The sequence below is a fragment of the Pistacia vera genome, unplaced genomic scaffold (assembly GCF_008641045.1).
Source record: "Pistacia vera cultivar Batoury unplaced genomic scaffold, PisVer_v2 Contig78, whole genome shotgun sequence".
Classification (NCBI taxonomy): domain Eukaryota; kingdom Viridiplantae; phylum Streptophyta; class Magnoliopsida; order Sapindales; family Anacardiaceae; genus Pistacia; species Pistacia vera.
This window is the reverse complement of record NW_022196645.1, coordinates 736259-754428: the sequence shown is the minus strand read 5'-3', so window position 1 is coordinate 754428 and position 18170 is coordinate 736259. Positions and strand designations below refer to the sequence as shown.

General features: G+C 32.3%; 1 protein-coding gene across 1 annotated transcript; it reads left to right on the top strand.

Annotated features, from left to right (window-relative positions):
- Positions 1–11946: 11946 nt before the first annotated feature.
- Positions 11947–15829, top strand: LOC116116697 (ATPase family AAA domain-containing protein 1-like). The gene is made up of 5 exons (XM_031402746.1): positions 11947–12306; positions 12900–13200; positions 13975–14133; positions 14300–14595; positions 15254–15829. The coding sequence occupies exons 1-5, from the start codon at positions 12094–12096 to the stop codon at positions 15479–15481; spliced, it is 1197 nt and encodes a 398-aa protein (XP_031258606.1). The 5' UTR covers positions 11947–12093; the 3' UTR covers positions 15482–15829.
- The last annotated feature ends 2341 nt before the right edge of the window (positions 15830–18170 follow it).

The following is an 18170-nucleotide window of genomic DNA, read 5'->3' as shown; positions in this document are numbered from 1 at the left end:
TAGGAGGCCTGGCTCCAAAACGGGACCAGGTAAAGAGGAGGGCCGGGCCCTCCACTAGGCCCTCCTCCAAGGCCCGGGGCTGGGCCCAAAATTTTTTATATTTTTCAATATAGTCCCCTACCCAATAAATAAAAAACCCTGTAATTTTAAAAAAATATAAATTAAGAGGGCTAAAATAAAATTTTATAAAATTATAAAAAAAAACTTCCAGGTCTAAAAAATTTTAAAATTTATAATTTTACCCCTAAAAAATACTAAAAACCCCCTATAAATCATTTTGCCCCCAAATATAAAAAAAAGAGGGGGAAAATAAATTATCCAAGCTCATGGGACCGGTCGGGCCCATGGGACCAGTCCCGACCAGTAGGGCCTGGTCGGGTCTGGTTTTTCTATGGGCTTGGGATCGGTCCTAGGCCCATGAGTGGACTAGTTCCATTGGGACCAGTCCCAACCGGCCCAGGCTTGGGCTCGCAAGGGATCGATCCCTACCCACCTCTAGTAAATGACATGTTCCCACCCAAGGTTAAGCGAATGGTAAGTTCCCAACCTAGTTTAATAAATTTCAGATTCTCACCCTTAAAGCAACAGCATTAACAAATTTTGGGGTCTAACACATATGCAGAGGGTGCTATTACCAAACTGCCTCTCATCTTTTCCTCTTCATCTCCCCTCCTCCCTTATTATCAAATTGCCCTCTCATCTACCCGGCGAACTCTTCACCTCCAACCAACACGAGACCACTTGGCCAACACCCTGTTAGTAAATCAATGAATAGAGGCAACGGAAAAAACAAAAAAATTTGCACAGATTACTCTAATTCACCAAGATCAGGGTCTGATATATATGCTTAAATTGAAACAATAAAGATCCATGCAAGGAACCTTGTTTGGAGGCTTCTTCAAGTGTCTTTGAATTTACTTCACTACCGATTCAACGTAGAATTGCACAAACTAGGGGTGTTCGGTTCCGGGTACCCTGCAATTTTTAAAGGAACCGGAACCGGAACCGGAACCGACGGTTCCTTGAAATTTGGAACCCGTTCCGATTCCTAGGTACCCAGAACCAGAACCTATAAAAATGGTTCCGGTTCTGATTCTGGGTACCCTGTAAAATTCATGACCCCCCAGAGTTTTTAAAATGGCAAAAAAACCCTTAAAACTTACAAATACCCCCCACCTAAGCTTATTAACAAAAATAAAATTACAAATTATAAATTCAAAATTACAAAATCCATTACTTTGTAAAGGTAGATTGTCAAAAGTCAAACCAATTACTTTAAATGTTATGAAATAAATATAAATGTATTCACATTACTTTTTACAAAAGTTTTTATTAACCCACTAATCTTAATTTTTTTTATATTAGTCTCGGTTCTGGTTCCTGGTTCCGGTTCCGGTTCCGGTTCGGTTCCGGTTCCGGTTCCGGTTCCGGTTCCACTATAGGAACGGAACCGCATAGTAACGGTTCCAAAATTTGGAACCGGAACCTACCACTTGACGACTGGTTCTGGGTAGGAATCGAAACCAAACCCAGGGTACCCGCCGATCTGGTTCCAACCGGTTCTTTGAACACCCCTAGCACAAGCGGTGATCCACACAAAAACAATCCAAAGAACCAACCCTTGTTTTGCTAGAACAATGGATGGCATCAAGAATCAAAGACCTTGAAGAATCAAGAAGAGAAAATTTCTCTTCAATCTTATGCCTTGGATGTGAGGGAGAGAGTAGGTAAGGGTGGCTCATTTTAATTGAAATAATAATGATGTGTGTTTTAACTCAAGTTGCACTTATAAGAGCAAGAGTTAAACCCTATTCCTATAAGGAATAGACATGAGCTCCAACCCTAATCCACATTTGTAACCAAAAACCCTTTAATGGTTATTTAAATTATTAATATTATTATAATTAAAATCAATTAATAAAATATAAAATATATTAAATTTTAATTAATAATATATATATATATTATATATATATAATATATATCTATCTAAGCCATTAGATTACTATGAATCAATAATCATGAATTTGGGTAAAATTTTTGTAAATAACGTACGGGTACCACACTTTAATATAACATAATTTATAATCATTGAATTAGACTCTTTGGATGTACGAGACTAAATATAACTCATATAATTAATAAATTTTAGAAATATCATATTCGAGTGCAATCTTAGTCATTCAAATATATTAATCTAATGGTTCAAATTTTGCATCAAAACATGTGTTTAAAAATGGGGCACGTGGCGTGATCATAACTAATATATAAATAAACAAATAAATATAAAAGTTGTCATTTGATATTTGAGGAAGACATAATCTTTTGTGTGCTTTATTTTTTAATATGGTTTTACAATTTATTATATTAAAAAATTGTCGGTGCTTTAACATGATTCATGTGAGGATGAGGTGGAGAGACATACTTTAATTAGTGGCTTGAATGTTGTAATTATCAATTAATAATGAGGAGTACACTATGTTTAGTTACAAATTAAATGGACCCAAAGTGATTCTCATTGTTTTATGTCTAAAACTGTAGTTGGGTTCAATCTATTTTAATGTACTACATTCCAAAGCTATAATATTAATAATTTATTAAGTACCTAATATTATACATTTCAAATTTTTTATCTTTAAATGATGGTTTTCACTATCTACGGTATAGAAAAACATATTCCCAATAAATTTTTTGATTGACAAAAAGATTTCAAAAAACTACAAATTTTCATCTTAATCTTTGAAATGCTTGTTGATACATTACTATTTTATTTTTTCGATTATTTCAATAATCTTTACCTCTGTAATAAAATTAATTATTTCTTTATTCACATATTATCATATGTTAACTAGGTAGGCTACCATCCTACCGTGGTGAAGACCAAGTGACCAAGTCATCTCAAATTATGCACGCAAGATTGATGATTTAAAGAAATAAGGCTATAGTTTTTGGCCTAATGTTAAGTGTCTCATCCTAGTAAGTTGTACCAAAGCCTTGTCACGGTTTTGAGTCCCTTTGCTTGGAGGCAATATAGCTTTTGTGCCTGCTGGTAAGCGATCAATCCTAACACCATACACAAAGAAACAGATGAAATTCATAATTGAATTCAAAGCCAGACACAATAGTCATATACTTCATCACACAATTATATAAACAAAACCAATGTTAAAATCCTATGATTTTATAGAAACCCATGTTGACAAAAGTCCATTTTCTAAACCATCATTATTAAGAAAATCTTTATTACTAATTCATAACCAAGGTACCAGAAAAGGGAATGGCTATCATTGTAAATTCAAATGAGTTTTAAATTCTTATGTCGATTTATTAAATAACATAACTATTACGGCATTTTTTTTGGACGGTGAACTTTCCTATCACTTTGAATGAATGTTTGTGGTTCTTGTTTAATATGCTTTATATATAAAGTTCGAATTCTAATCTTGTTTTTGTATCATAATTGATGTGACTGTTTACATATCAATATCACATTGATTATAAGAAATAAAATTAGAATCTTAACTTTATATGTATAGTATTACTAGTTCTTGTAATGCCGATCCAAAAAAAAAAACTAAAAGATGAATGAATAAAGTTCCAATTAAAAGATCGAAGCTGATAAAAAGAGGAATAAATGATATAAAGAGAATTTATGGAATTTTACTTTGGTGCTAGTCATGTACAAAAAAAAGCATATTTTGACCATACCGATTGCCACTAACACACTTCTTAGATCCTTTTGATCTTTTGGTTTCGAGAATCTACTGGCTTAGGGCTGACCATATCCTCCACTAAGCAAAATTCCTTTTTTAAATGTTTTTACCTTTTTTAACAAAATAATTATATTAATAAATTCCACTTCTAAATCCTTTTAGTTTTTTGAACCAGTTAGTTATACTTTAACTTTTAGGGTGCAGAATTTGATGGATGACATAAGAGTAGACTTTTTTATTGATAAATCAATAATTAAGTTGCCAATTGACATGCTTTGTTTAGTGGCTGGACTCTTGATTATCATTGATAAAGACTGTTTGCTTGAGAAATAAGTGACCCAAAATGGTTCTTGTTCTCTGATGCCTATTTCATAGTGTTAATTTTAATGTGAAGTACAAGAATTGAATCCTATGTATCTAAGCGTAGTACATTATATCTAGCACTTTTCAAGTGTTACATATCTTCGGCCGCTCAGTGCCACTATTTGTACAAGTTGTAAGAGTCTTGGTCTCCTAGCAAGAGTGTAACATTATATCATATTAATATATAATAAATGTAATATTAATCTTATAATATGATATTTACATTAAAAAAAAAATACAGTATTTAAAAATAAGAGTAAATGACATGTTCCCACCCAAGGTCAAGCGAAATGGCAAGTTCCCAACCTAGTTTCATAAATTCCAGATTCTCACCCTTAAAGCAACACCATTAATAAATTTTAGGGTTTGACACATATGCAGAGGGTGCTATTACCAAACTATCCTCTCATTTTTTTCTTCTTCATCTCCCCTCCTCCTTTATTATCAAATTGCCCTCCCACCTTCCGCGTGCAACTCTTCACCTCCAACCAACACGAGACCACTTGGCCAACACCCTGTTGGTAAATCAATGAATAGAGGCAGCAGAAAAATAGAAAAATTTGCCCATCGATTACTCTGATTTGCCAAGATCAGGATCTGATATATATATATATACTTAAATTGAAACAATAAAGATCCATGCAAGCAACCTTGTTTTGGAGGCTCCTTCAAGTGTCTATGAATTTACTTCACTACCGATTCAACATAGAATCGCACAAATGGTGATCCACACGAAGACAATCCAAAGAACTAACCCTTGCTTTGCTAGAACAATAGGATGGTTTCAAGAATCAAAGACCTTGAAGAATCAAGAAGAGAAAATTTCTCTTCGATCTTATGTCTTGGATGTGAGGGAGAGAGTAGGTAAGGGTGGTTGATTTTCAATTGAAATAATAATGATGTGTGTTTTAACTCAAGTTGCACTTATATAGTGCAAGAGTTAAACCCTATTCCTATAAGGAATAGACATGGGCTCTAACCCTAATCTACATTTGTAACCAAACACCCTTTAATTGGTATTTTAAATTTTAATTAATTATTATGATAATTAAAATCAATTAATATATATAAAATATATTAACATTTAATTAATAATAATAATCCATTTAAATATATACGTTCATATATTTAAATATAATCTCACTAATTTAATTTTAATATTAAATTAAATATAGGCAACAACCTTAGAAAATTTAATTGCATTGTGAGATTACCAAAATATTTTTTCGTCCTAAAAGACGAAAATACCCCTTGTACAAACTGATTTTTAAATTATCTTCTAAGTGTGTGACCTATAGGCTCCTCATCATATCGACAGTGAGTGGTATCGCGATTAACACCACTTAATCGTCTCACTACACACAAACCAAGATTGGCCCCTAGTAAGGCATCATGGCCACCCGATAGATTCGGATTTAACGAAATAGTACCTATCAACGATATGGTTACCATGCAATCAAATCTTTTCATCATCTGTTATCTCATCGAGAATGAGGTACATAAATAGTGTCAACCTCAGTTACTCTTGATGTGTTTGTATTCTCTTACTGTACCAATGACTGGAATAATAAAATAGATTGGGCAACAACTCAATCCCACTATGGTACAACTTTAGTGTCATTGTCATATCCCGAATCGCGCCATGAGATAACTTCTTTTATACCCGGGAGTGATGAATCCTCTATCGATCTACCATAGTCTTGATACACTTCTCGATGTAGCCAATCACTACCGTATTGATAACTCTAAATAGAACTATGTTAGACTAGTGTCAAACTACACCAATCGGTGCACAAGTGTAACGCCCACATGGAGGTACGTAATTTAATTTATGCTCTTATACCTTTAGTTGATTTTTTTGTTAAAGTTATTTCGAGAAAATGCCTTAAACTTGCATTAAGGGTAAAATGGTCTTTTCACTCAAAATTAGTTGAAATTGTGGGGAGTGAAAAGAGATAGAATTTCATGGAGAATGCAATAAACATGAGAGCATTTTGGTAATTGACTAAGGGACATAGATGGAATTTTAAAAAAAGTGCAAGGGCAAAATGGGAAACTATGTATAATTTTATGTTATATCAAGGATTAAAGAGTGAAACCCTAGCCACTCTTCATCCATTTTCACGCCACCTTCACCTCCATATTCTCTCAATTTCTTCAATTCTTCTTCAAAGGAAATTCATAATAGCCACTTTCTTCCTCCACCCACTCACCAAAATATTCAACACCCAAAACAACTTGTCCCATGTGTAATAATAGCCAACTACCTGTAATGCAAGAAAAAAAATATTCTTAAATGTTGTCTTAAGGGTTCAAATATTTTAAAAAGAATATGCACAGTCGCTTATATGATCTGTTGTATCGCTTAAGCGATCATGATTATTTATACTGGATCACTTAAGCGATAACCATGATCGCTTAAGCGATCTTATGCCATTTACTGATTGCTTAAGCGATCTGCTCCTATACACCAGACTTTTACCAGATCGCTTAAACGATCTTATCCCACATACCTGGTCGCTTAAGCGATCTATATGCTGCATTACCAGACTTACCAGATCGCTTAAGCGATCCATCATACTCAGAACACATTTTCAGTCATCTCCACCTACAATCGATCCATCATACCCAAGAAAATAAATACCCAGAACAAATTTTCAACAAATTTCACTCCTTTCAACTTGCATTACATCAAACACAACCCAACAACCTAAACAACTAAATCAAAATCATAACCCAAACCCTATTCATTATTAAATCTTTGTAAATCTAAATATAAAATGTAAAGAAGAGATACACATACTTAGATGAAATGTTAGGAGGAGGAGGAGGAGGGGATCTTTGGCGGAGAAGATGTTAATGGTGGAGGAAGAAGAAAGTGTTAATGGCGGAGGAACAAGAAGATATAGAGGAATGAGGAAGAAGAAGATGTAGACGAATGAGGAAGAAGAAGATGTAGACGAATGAGAAGATGCAGAGCAAGAAGAAGATGTAGACGAAGCTAAGAAGAAACAGCAACCAAAGTAGAGACGCGTTAATGGTGGGAGGAAGAAGAAGGTGTTTGGGTTTGTTTGCAAGAATTTTGAGTTTTTGGAAATATAGTATAATTTTTAAAAGATTACATAATACTTTATTAATCCTAATTAAACACTAATCAAATTTAATTACTATTAATCAATAATATAGCTATTTAGTTAACATTTTAAAACTTCATAGTCTGATAATTAAATTCAAATTTTAGATGTTGTTTTAATAAACTGCCCCCTTTGCATAGACTGTAAGCTGAGCTAAAGAATTTGGTTCGGCAGAATATTTTATTAATTTATTGTTTTCTTAGGGATGGAAAACTGAAAGATGCATAGACAAAATAAAAGAAGGGAAAAGTTAGACAGAGTAAGCAACATGTTTGTGTTTGTCGTGAGTTGGTCTTTCTAGTGTTTAAACCGTCAGATCTAACTTTTGTGGCTATCAAGGAGCATCAAACGATGATTAATTGAAGTAGACTTAAGGATTGAAAAAATAGTCAAACGTCGAACCAAATGGTTCGGCATAATATTTTATTAATTTACTGTTTTCTTAGGGAGGAAAAGCTGAAAAGATGCATAAACAAAATAAAAGAAGGGAAAAGTTAATCAAAGTAAGCTACATGTTTATATTTGTCATGAGTTGGTCTTTCTGGTGTTTAAATAATTGAATCTAACTTTTGAAGCTATCGAGGAGCATTGAACGGTGATTGATTGAAGTAGACTTAAGGATTGAAAAACAGAAATCAAAAGTCATAGAAAATGACAAAGCTAGGTAAGTGTCAGAGTAGTGTAATAAAAGCTAGAAGGGATGACCACTGGCTGAGGCAAGCAGCTGAACGTAGAAAGTAGCAAATTATCTTTAAAAGGGTATTTCTTTATCTTTATTTATTATAATTAAATTGATCCCAGTTTCAATGTAAATTATTTTATTGAAGTTTTAGTGATTAAATGTACTAATTGTTCTGATGAAGGCTTGGGCGTTGTCCGGATAAGGACAATGATATACTTATTTACGATCTTATTAATCATCTTATTATTTTTTATTAAAATTATATATAATATCTATATTATGCGTATGATATTTATATTATACTTTATATTTACACAAGATAATAAGATAGTTAATAAGATCGTCAGTAAGTATACTATTATTAATCAAATAATCATAATTAAAACGAATAATTATTTTGTTAGCTTTACAAACTGAATTGGACGGTTGAGATGGCGTTTTACAATGTAAACTCTTGAGAATGAGCTAGAAGTTTATGGCAGTTAAAAAGGTCTACCTACTTTACTTATTAAACATAAGTTTTGTTTCTTTAGATGAATGTCTAACATTCATCTTAATTTAGAGCCTATGGCTTTTTAGAATTAAGTTTGTTACTTTTTCTATTGTGGAAAGTAGGTTGGTTCAAGCTCTTGTAAACAATTAACGACAACTCAGGCTCGGCATAGACTACGAACTAAACTAAAGAAGATAGTCAGATGGTTCGACATTTGATTAACGACAACTCAGGTTTTGCATAGACTGCGAACTAAACTAAGAAGATAATTAGTTGCCGAACCAAATGGTTCGTCATCTGACTATGTTCTTTACATGAATGTCGAACCATTCATCTTAATTTAGAGTCTAGGGCTTTTTAGAACTAAAAATAGAAGAAGATTACCGCGGGGAGTTCATGATTGTTGAACGCAAACTCTAAAGTGGGATACAAGGAGAGTAGGTGATATGGAGCCTTCCACATTGGTGACTCTCGGTAAGTTTGTTATTTCTATGAAATCAAAATCTACAAGTTTGTTACTTTTTCTGTTGTGGAAACTACAAATTAAATTCAAGAAGATAGTCAGATGCTGAACAAAATGGTTTGGCAGAATATTTTATGAATTTATTGGTCTCTTAGGGAGGAAAAATAGAAAAGGATGCCCAACCAAATGTTTCATTTATTGTTCTCTTAGGGAGGAAAAGTAGAAAAGGATGCCGAACGAAATGGTTCGATGGAATATTTTATTAATTTATTGTTTTCTAGGGACTGCAAATTGAACTAAAGAAGATAGTTAGATGCATCAAGCACTGGATACTATATATGTGTTATGGTGAACAAATGATATATCATTTGACTAAGATAAAATTAATGATATTAATTTTATCATTAATTTTTGGTACTAGAGATAGAGTAAGTTTGTTGTGGTTTTGTTATCTTGAAACATGACCTATTTGAGTGTGTTTTCTTAATTGTTAAAAAGAATAATGGTTCAGCACAAGGGATGATATTGTTAAAATATAGTGGGAAATGAAGATATGTTTAGGCTAGGGTTTGGCAGCCCATTTAATATTTATTTGATACTTGATAATGAATGAACCACATACATCAAATTGTGAACTATTAACAATTAATTTTGGCTTATGAGCTTAAAACACATCAATATGGATTATACACATCATTATGGTTCGGCAACACCATTCATAATATGTCGAACAATATTGCAAAAAATTTCTATTTGGCATCACCAAACAAATCATGCAATATAATTTACGGTCATAGCCTTCTTATGAACCACATACATCAAAATTTTAAAGAGCCACTTATGGTTTGCCAGCACAATTGTCAAATAAATATTTGAAGATGTGTTTTAAATAATAAGTTAACTTTTGGGGCATATTAACCCGATTTTCCAGCAAAAACGATCGAACCGTTGGTTTAGCATTAAAACTTTGTCAAGGAATACCGGTTCAAATAATATTAATTATACAATTTAATATTACTTATTTGGATTAAATGGGTATACATTGACATGTAATATTAATATCAAATTGTTATTATTTATTACTTTAATTATTAATTGAATATTAAATTAAATACTATCACAATTATTTTATAATTTATACTATTTATATTGTATAATTTCTTAATTGTGTCAATATATTCTATAATTTATAACTAACATAATTAAGAGGTTCAATAGATCATTTCCGACCTATATAATGTATGTATCTGTGTACTAGATATCACCTAATTGGAATATTTAATTATTCAAATAAACATGATGTCAAAGCTACTTCTATATGCAACCTTTGCGCGGGCCTTTCACCTAGTTATATTATATTAATGAGCATATTTAAAATTTTCTAATAATTAAAGTTATTCGCTAATTTAGAAATTTTTATGTCTAATCAACTAGAAAGACCAATTGTCCTCTATCAAAACTGCTGATTAAGATATGTCAATAATTTAAATACGGTGAAATAATTAAGTCATGGAGAGAAAACAATGAAGTGGAATTAATTAATCAATGGGAGGAAAAAAAAATATAGTTATGTTGTAAAGAATTAAGGAAATAACTATAATAGAAAGATTTGACGAAATAATTTAGGAAGATAATTATGATTGAAAAACTTATGGATAGGCTTTCAATTCATCAATCATTTAACGTCCAAATTCTTTTCTACAATTTAAAGGATTTATTGTCTAACATAATTAATTGCAATGATTTCTTTGTTTTATTTAGAGGAAAGTATGTGTAGTTAATAACTTTATAAATAAATAAATAAAAGTGTGAATAATTTCCCTAAAGATTTAAATATATAATATGGATTGTGGAGATTACGGTATAATGTTTTAATTTTGTCTTTAATGTGCATAAAAAAGCTTTTTAAAAAAATTGAGTAAACAAGTTGGGTTTTGTTTCCCCATAACCCAACTAATAACTATAGCCGTTTGAAAGGATGCCCGTACAACCTGCATCTGCATTCAACCAACTAAGGTGCTGCTGGTCGAGTTATACTTATACCTGACTTGTTTGGGTCAAAACCAACAACGATCCAACCATGGGTTTTTGTTGCAATGCCTTGAATTACAATGGTTCTCCGACTACTTCTTATTTGAAAAAGTTATTTAATCCAAGTTTTGCCTTATTGCAAAATTTATTAAACCCAAAGAAAAAGAATAAAGTTGTTTAAAACAAATTTGGTTTTTGAAAGATGAATAATTTGGTATATAAGGCAAGAGATTAAGTCAACAAATAAAAGAAAAAAAAAGGGCCAAAGTGAGAGAATTGAGAGATGTGGGACTAATCGAATATTCCTGGAGTGATCTTAAGTCTCACAAACACACTTAAAACTTTCTGTTTCTCTTACAAATATTCTCTATCTTTGGTGATGTCTTTTCTTTGAAAAGAGATCTTTTTCTCTTTTCAAACCAAGAAAGTTATCCAATTAAATTAATAGCATTAGAAGAAACATTATTTTTAATTTTATGCGGAAAAAATTAATGTTATTAGTAAAAGACTAAAATACAAATTAAAATCCCAAAAGAAAAATATAATTTATGTTAACTATTTACCAATATCCTTTTTGGTAATTTCAGTTTAAAATATAACGTATAATTAATTTTAGGTTTATTATCGATCAAAGAACAGTTTTTTTTTTTTTAATGAAGAAAAAATGACAATTTTTATTTATATCAATAAACAGATACTTTTAACAATCTATATACACTTTTCTATGAATAAACAAACACTTTTTTAATAAACAGACAATTTTTTTACTAAAAAGTATTATTTGATCGATAAATCTGTCTGTTTATTGATACAATCAAAATTTTATCATTTTTTTATAGTTTATTAAAAAAGTGTTCTTCAATTAACAATAACTCTTAATTAAAAAAAAAAAAAAAAAAAAAATTCATAGTGAGACTCTAATAGAGTTTTACTGAGACTTGAATAATAGTTACTTTTCCAAAATAAATAGGTGGGCTTGTAGCCTTAGCCCATGAACTCCAAATTTTTATTAACTACAAATGGGGTGTATTTAGATCGGGTTGCGTGTACATTTCATAAATACCCATAACATTGATTGGAGTTCCTTCGTCACCAACCTTTCGTTTCTTCATCCCAAAACATATTAATATTTAAAATTATTATTATTCTGTCTCCAATCTTCTACAATATAACTTTCAAAACCCTAATTTTTCATTCAAAATTTTATCAATTTTATGGTAAAAAGGATGGGCGGTTCTTCGTCGGAGGCCAGGTTCTTGCAGGACCTAGTGTTGTACGCCGCCAGTGCGGCCCTAAGTTGTCTGGTTCTTTTCGCGGGGCTCCGACAGCTTGACCCGAACCGTGAAGCCTCCAAGAAAGCTCTTGAACACAAGAAGGAAATCGCCAAACGCTTGGGTCGTCCTCTTGTTCATACCAATCCTTACGAGGCAGGTTTTAATATATATTTTTTTTTTTAATTTCGTAATTTTTTTATTTAATGAATTTATTTTTGCTTCTCTACGAAGTATTATTTTGGCTGCGAATTCCGGTTTTGTTGACCGTGAATGGTTTCAGTATCCTGCAACTTCATACAAATATTGAGGTATAGTGTAATATTGTGATATGGATGTTATGATAGCAAGATGTTACTGTAGGAGTGGATATATGCGAAGTGGGTTTTGATTAGAGACGGTGCTTTTAGTTAGGAAGAAGTAATTTTTACAGAATTTGGGGGAGTTATAGATATGTTTTAACGAATTTTTTAAGATTATACGAGGGGATTATAGGAGGGTTTATGTGTAGTTTGTATCCGTTGGCTTGTGCCTCAGTTAATAATGCTGCCCTTGTGCGGTTGGTTTTTTTCGTGTGATTTATATGTGTGAGGTACGATCTGTGTTGGTATTTTAGTGTGGGTATGTATGTTCTTGAGAATTTTATTTGTGGGAAGAAATATACTTGGATGTAATATTCAATGTAAGGGATAAGTAAGAATGTGTCGTCTTTGTTTTTGATTTGTGTTTTCTTGTTTTAATTCTAACAGGATGTAATAGCATGTGATGTTATAAATCCTGACCACATTGATGTAGAATTTAATTCCATTGGAGGATTGGAAACCATCAAGCAAGCTTTATATGAATTGGTGATTCTTCCGCTTCGAAGGCCTGAGCTCTTTTCTCATGGGAAGCTTCTTGGTCCTCAAAAAGGTGTTCTCTTATATGGACCTCCTGGGACAGGGAAGACCATGCTTGCCAAGGCTATTGCAAGAGAATCTGGGGCTGTTTTCATCAATGTGAGGATATCTAATCTAATGAGCAAGTGGTTTGGTGATGCACAGAAACTTGGTGAGTCCATATCGTATTTTCTTCTCACACTTAAGGATCTCAGGGATTTTCTTGATGCACCTAACATATTTACGTGGTTACTTTTCTTTTTTCCTTCTAATTGGCCCCATTTATTGTATATAATGAGATTTAGTTTGACTATTGATAGAAACAAGCTGTATTGCTAACCACAATTTAAATTGGTACCTCATTCTTGTGTTAATCTCGTTTGAGAAGGGGTTCCGTGTTAAGTCTTTCTGAGGGCTATTCCTGAATTTTGATGCATGGGTTTCTGTTTTTGTTATTGTGATAAGTGTTCAGATAGTTTTCAGTATTCTGTATAGTTCTCATTACCCTGTCAAATTCTTTTTCCGTTTTTTGATCGAGTAGACACCTGGTCCTTAAGTTATTAGTTTCATTGTTTTTATAAACAAGGAGAAAGTTCGAAAGGTGGCAGTGACCTGGAACTACTAACACTTGCAAATTTATTGGTTTAACAAGGCATTACTTTGCTAAGATGCTTTCGGTACAATGATTGCTGTTAAAAGCTAGATGAGACAAACAATTTTATGAATAGTGTGACTTTCATCTTCCACTTTCATATAAATCACTGCGATGTGAGAGACTTTATAAAATAATGTCTGTAAATACCCAGATAAGGTTCCTTGTATGAAAATTCTCTGAGAGTGAATTATTAACTGTTTTGATTAGTGAATTAAGGAAATAAAGAAATTATGTTTCTGCCAGTGTAAGTATTATGTAAATGAATATTGATGTTCTGCTGTATTTTTCCAGTGGCTGCTGTATTTAGCTTGGCCTATAAACTCCAGCCTGCTATCATATTTATTGATGAGGTTGACAGCTTTTTGGGTCAGCGACGTACTACAGACCATGAAGCAATGACAAATATGAAGACTGAGTTTATGGCTTTATGGGATGGATTTACTACAGATCGTGAGTAATTTTTTTTTTCTCATTCACCTTGAGAGAAATTCTATGCAGCTATTAAATTTGGTATTTTCCTTCTAAAATAAGTAACTTTCTCAAGTATGTTTTTGTTGTTTAGTCAACCTAGTACAGCCAGGGCTTTTTGTTTTGATGATTTTATATTGTTTTATAGAGAATGCCCGAGTGATGGTTCTCGCTGCAACTAATCGTCCATCAGAACTTGATGAAGCAATACTTAGACGTCTTCCTCAAGCATTTGAGATTGGGATGCCGGATTGCTCAGAGCGGGCCGAGATATTGAAGGTGGTTTTGAAGGGTGAGAAGGTTGAGGACAACATTGACTACGACCATATAGCCAGTTTATGTGACGGTTACACAGGTTCAGATCTTCTTGAAGTCTGCAAGAAAGCGGCCTACTTTCCTATCAGGGAACTACTAGATGAGGAGAAGAAGGGGAAACGATCAACTGTAAGGACTTTATATTTTTGCTTTGTCCACCATCTACCTTTTTTTTTTTTTTTTGTAATTTTCTTCTTTGTTGATTCGTTGGGGCTATCAGATCCCAGGTATTGACCCAACACCAAATAATATCCAAACAAATCAGATCAAAATTCTCTAAGAGATTCCAAAATTCTGTAGTGAACAGTATTTCTAATGAGCCTTTGGCTGCTTCTTAGTATATCCATCACAGACCACACATCTGACCTCATTTTTATTTGAAGTTTATCTTAAATGTTTATATATGCCCTGTTGGATTTCTCAAATAACCTAAAGGTCCACTGCTTTGTTTGCATCCAGAAAGAGCATCTTAAGTAAAATCTGTGAGAGAAACATATTGTGGTATCACAAAATTCAGTTTGATAATCTTTTTGTTCCATATAAGCAGTTCTCGCTTGGGTGGGGTATTGTTAGAATGAATAATAGCAGTCAACTGCAATATCAGAGGCCAATAATTGGTTTTAATTAAATAACTGGAAGTTAATAGAGAGGTTTTGATATATACTGTTTGTAACGTTTATTTGGATTGGCAGTATTGGAATTTAGTATATTGATTAAACAGATATGCTGTAGCCAGATTTTATGGCTGAATCTTATGTAAGTTTCATGTTCAAATTTTCCTTTACAGGCACCAAGGCCACTGTCGCAAATAGATTTGGAGAAAGTTGTTGCCACATCGAGAAAGACAAGGGTAGCTGCCACTGAATACACCACCTTAAGCTCACAATCACCGGGGTGGTCAAGGAATAGGGACTCCAATGATTATCAGGTTCAAGCAGCAATCAGTGAGATCTCTAGGCTTGTGGTTTCCCAATTTATGAATATTCAATCAGAATCAGATGCTCAGGACCCTTGAAATTTCTCATCTGTGCCCAAGCTCTCCTGAGACAATATGTTGTTTTGTAACATTATACTTAATTATATTCTACATTCCTTAAAAGTTATTTGTCTATGGATATCCAACAAATAGAATATATTGACTTGCTAGGCGACAAGTTGCGTGCACTAATTATTTTGAGCCACACGACATTCTTGAATGTCATTGAGCTTCCGGAATGCACTACACTAGAACTAACATTGATGAAAGTGGTAATTTTTACAGTATTTTGGTCATTAGGAAAGGCTTCGTTCTCATTTGTTTTCCTTCCTTAGTTTTCATGTTTCATATTCGGAAATGTTGAGAACATTGCAGTCTATTGTTTAATGTTGATTTGAATTGTATGGTTGGGTTGATGGGATTCCATACATTGTGCAGAGGAAGACAGGCGATGAAGAAGCCCTTGATCATGGATGTGACAAGTAGTTAACTGTTAATCCAAGATGGTGATGTGAAGAGGTTGCAACTTGATTATTGTGTTCTTAGATTTGTATATATATAAAGCCAATAATTGAATTACTAATTCTTAAGGTGTCATAAATGCATTTCATTTCATCTTGTAGTATAGTCAATAGTAGTGTTGTTAACAAAAATATGTTAAAATTATATAAATGTATATTAAGTGGGTCTGGGCATAATGTTTTTTATTAAAATATCTACATTATGTATATATAATTTTAGTTTTATATATATTCCTGGAATGAGAAACAGAGTGTATTCACGTAGGAGAAGTATTCAATAAAAAACATTGGTTGATATGATTTTGTAATTGTTAGTCGCAATAAATAGGCATGAACGATAGTGAGGTTTGAGAAGTAGACGGAATAAATTAGAGGCCATTAATTATAGCTTTTGTAGAGAGGCTGTGAGACTTGACTTATCTTATCCCATTCCTTGTGTGGTGCGGGTATGACCTCGTGTCTCTCATCACACAATTTATTTTAGGCCTTTTAAGTTTTATTAACTTACCTACCATGAGGATGACGTTTCATGAAACTCCAAGTGACATTAACTGTTACGGAAAATCTCAGATAGCTCCCTTGAGATTTTTAATATTTTCAGTACTCCCTCTTGTCTTGAGCACTGTTTTTAACACTAAAAAAGAATGGTTAAATTAGTCTTTAAACAACAAAAAGATTTAAAAGCAAAAATCTTATACAATATTATGTGAGAAAATATGATTGATTGATTTTAAATTAAAATTAAATTTTATTTTATACAATATTATGTGACAAAATATGATTGATTGATTTTAAATTAAAATTAAATTTTCACTCAATCATATTTTGTCACATAATATTGTACGTGTAGTATTATTCTATATCTAATCATCCCTCCTCAACCCGACAACCCGCAACACCCCAAATAAGTAAAAGCCAACATTACAACACCTCTCAAAACCCATCAATCCCACACAACCAGAACTTGGAAACACCGTGATTTCAAAACCAACAAAAAATCAAACACTCTAAATGGTTGACATTTCGCCAATAGAGAAGAAGAGAGGCCATACCATTGTAACTGGTTAGCGACATGGCCTGTTTTGGCTAAACGACCTGGCCATGTCGTTTCGATTAAGATTGGAGGTGCATTGAATTGATTTTCTGAATTATGTTTATGTGAGGATTGGGATTTGCTGATTGGTGAATTGCTTATTTGCTACCCTGGTAGCAGTGAATCAAACCAAGGATGGGGTGTTTCTCCTATTCTTCACCTCTTTTGTCTTTCTATTTTTTTATGTCAAAGATATCTTATCTATACGTTGTTATGGAGACTCTACCTTATTGTTTCATTATAATAAAACCAACCTTAGCAATATACTATCAAAAAGAGATAAATTTTGTTCCCGCTATTGGTCCCCTTGGCACTATCAAATTTCGCAAACTTTTTTTTTTTTTTTTTTAAAGCACATTATTAGTTATTTATATTGATTTTTTTCTTGGGATATTATTAACGAGGCTACACACTCTTCAATGGAAGAACAAAAGTATAAATCTTTCAATTAAGGGATAATAAAGTTGCAAATCCTTCAATTAAGGAACTATAAATAGTAACTTAGAGTTAGAATTAACTTTCTATGAGGGCAAAACAGTAATTATATATTTTAAAAAATAATTTTTTTATTTTATTTTAAGTACTATTTTTTTTTTTTTAAAGTCAAGGGTATCTAAGTCTTTTTATTACTTTTAAGGTAAATCACTTTTAACCGTCTCTTAATGGAAGGATTTACAACTTTTGTTCTCTTCATTGAAAATTTCTAAAAGTTTTGTACCTTAATATTTTATATCTCTTTTTTCTTTCAGAAAAAGAAAATTGAAAAATATAAAAAAAATCTTTATAATAAACTTAAATTATACTTGTCTAGAAATAAGATGAAATTTTGGGATAAATGTTTGGAATGAGTAGTATTACTCTAATAGAATTGACTAGAATAGGAGATATGAGAATTTAATGGTTCATACTTTTACATGTCTAATGTTACTCATTATTTAAATTGTGCATGGCTTTATTTAATGGGTTGTGTTGAGATTTAAGTATTAGCGTAATATAACCGATGTATATGATGTTAACAGCTCTTAAAAAAAAATTTGCAGATAATAAAGTTGCTTTGCGCTTTTCAATCTAAATGGGTTCTTATTTTATTGTCTAAAATGGGCATGAGGCAACT

What these genes read in the sequence shown, in the direction of transcription:
- LOC116116697 (XM_031402746.1), top strand. Translation starts at nt 12,094, where the DNA reads ATGGTAAAAAGGATGGGCGGTTCTTCGTCGGAGGCCAGGTTCTTGCAG. An exon ending in TTCATACCAATCCTTACGAG is followed by an intron (nt 12,307 to 12,899) that starts GCAGGTTTTAAT and finishes TAATTCTAACAG; the next exon opens with GATGTAATAGCATGTGATGT. An exon ending in AGAAGGGGAAACGATCAACT is followed by an intron (nt 14,596 to 15,253) that starts GTAAGGACTTTA and finishes TTTCCTTTACAG; the next exon opens with GCACCAAGGCCACTGTCGCA.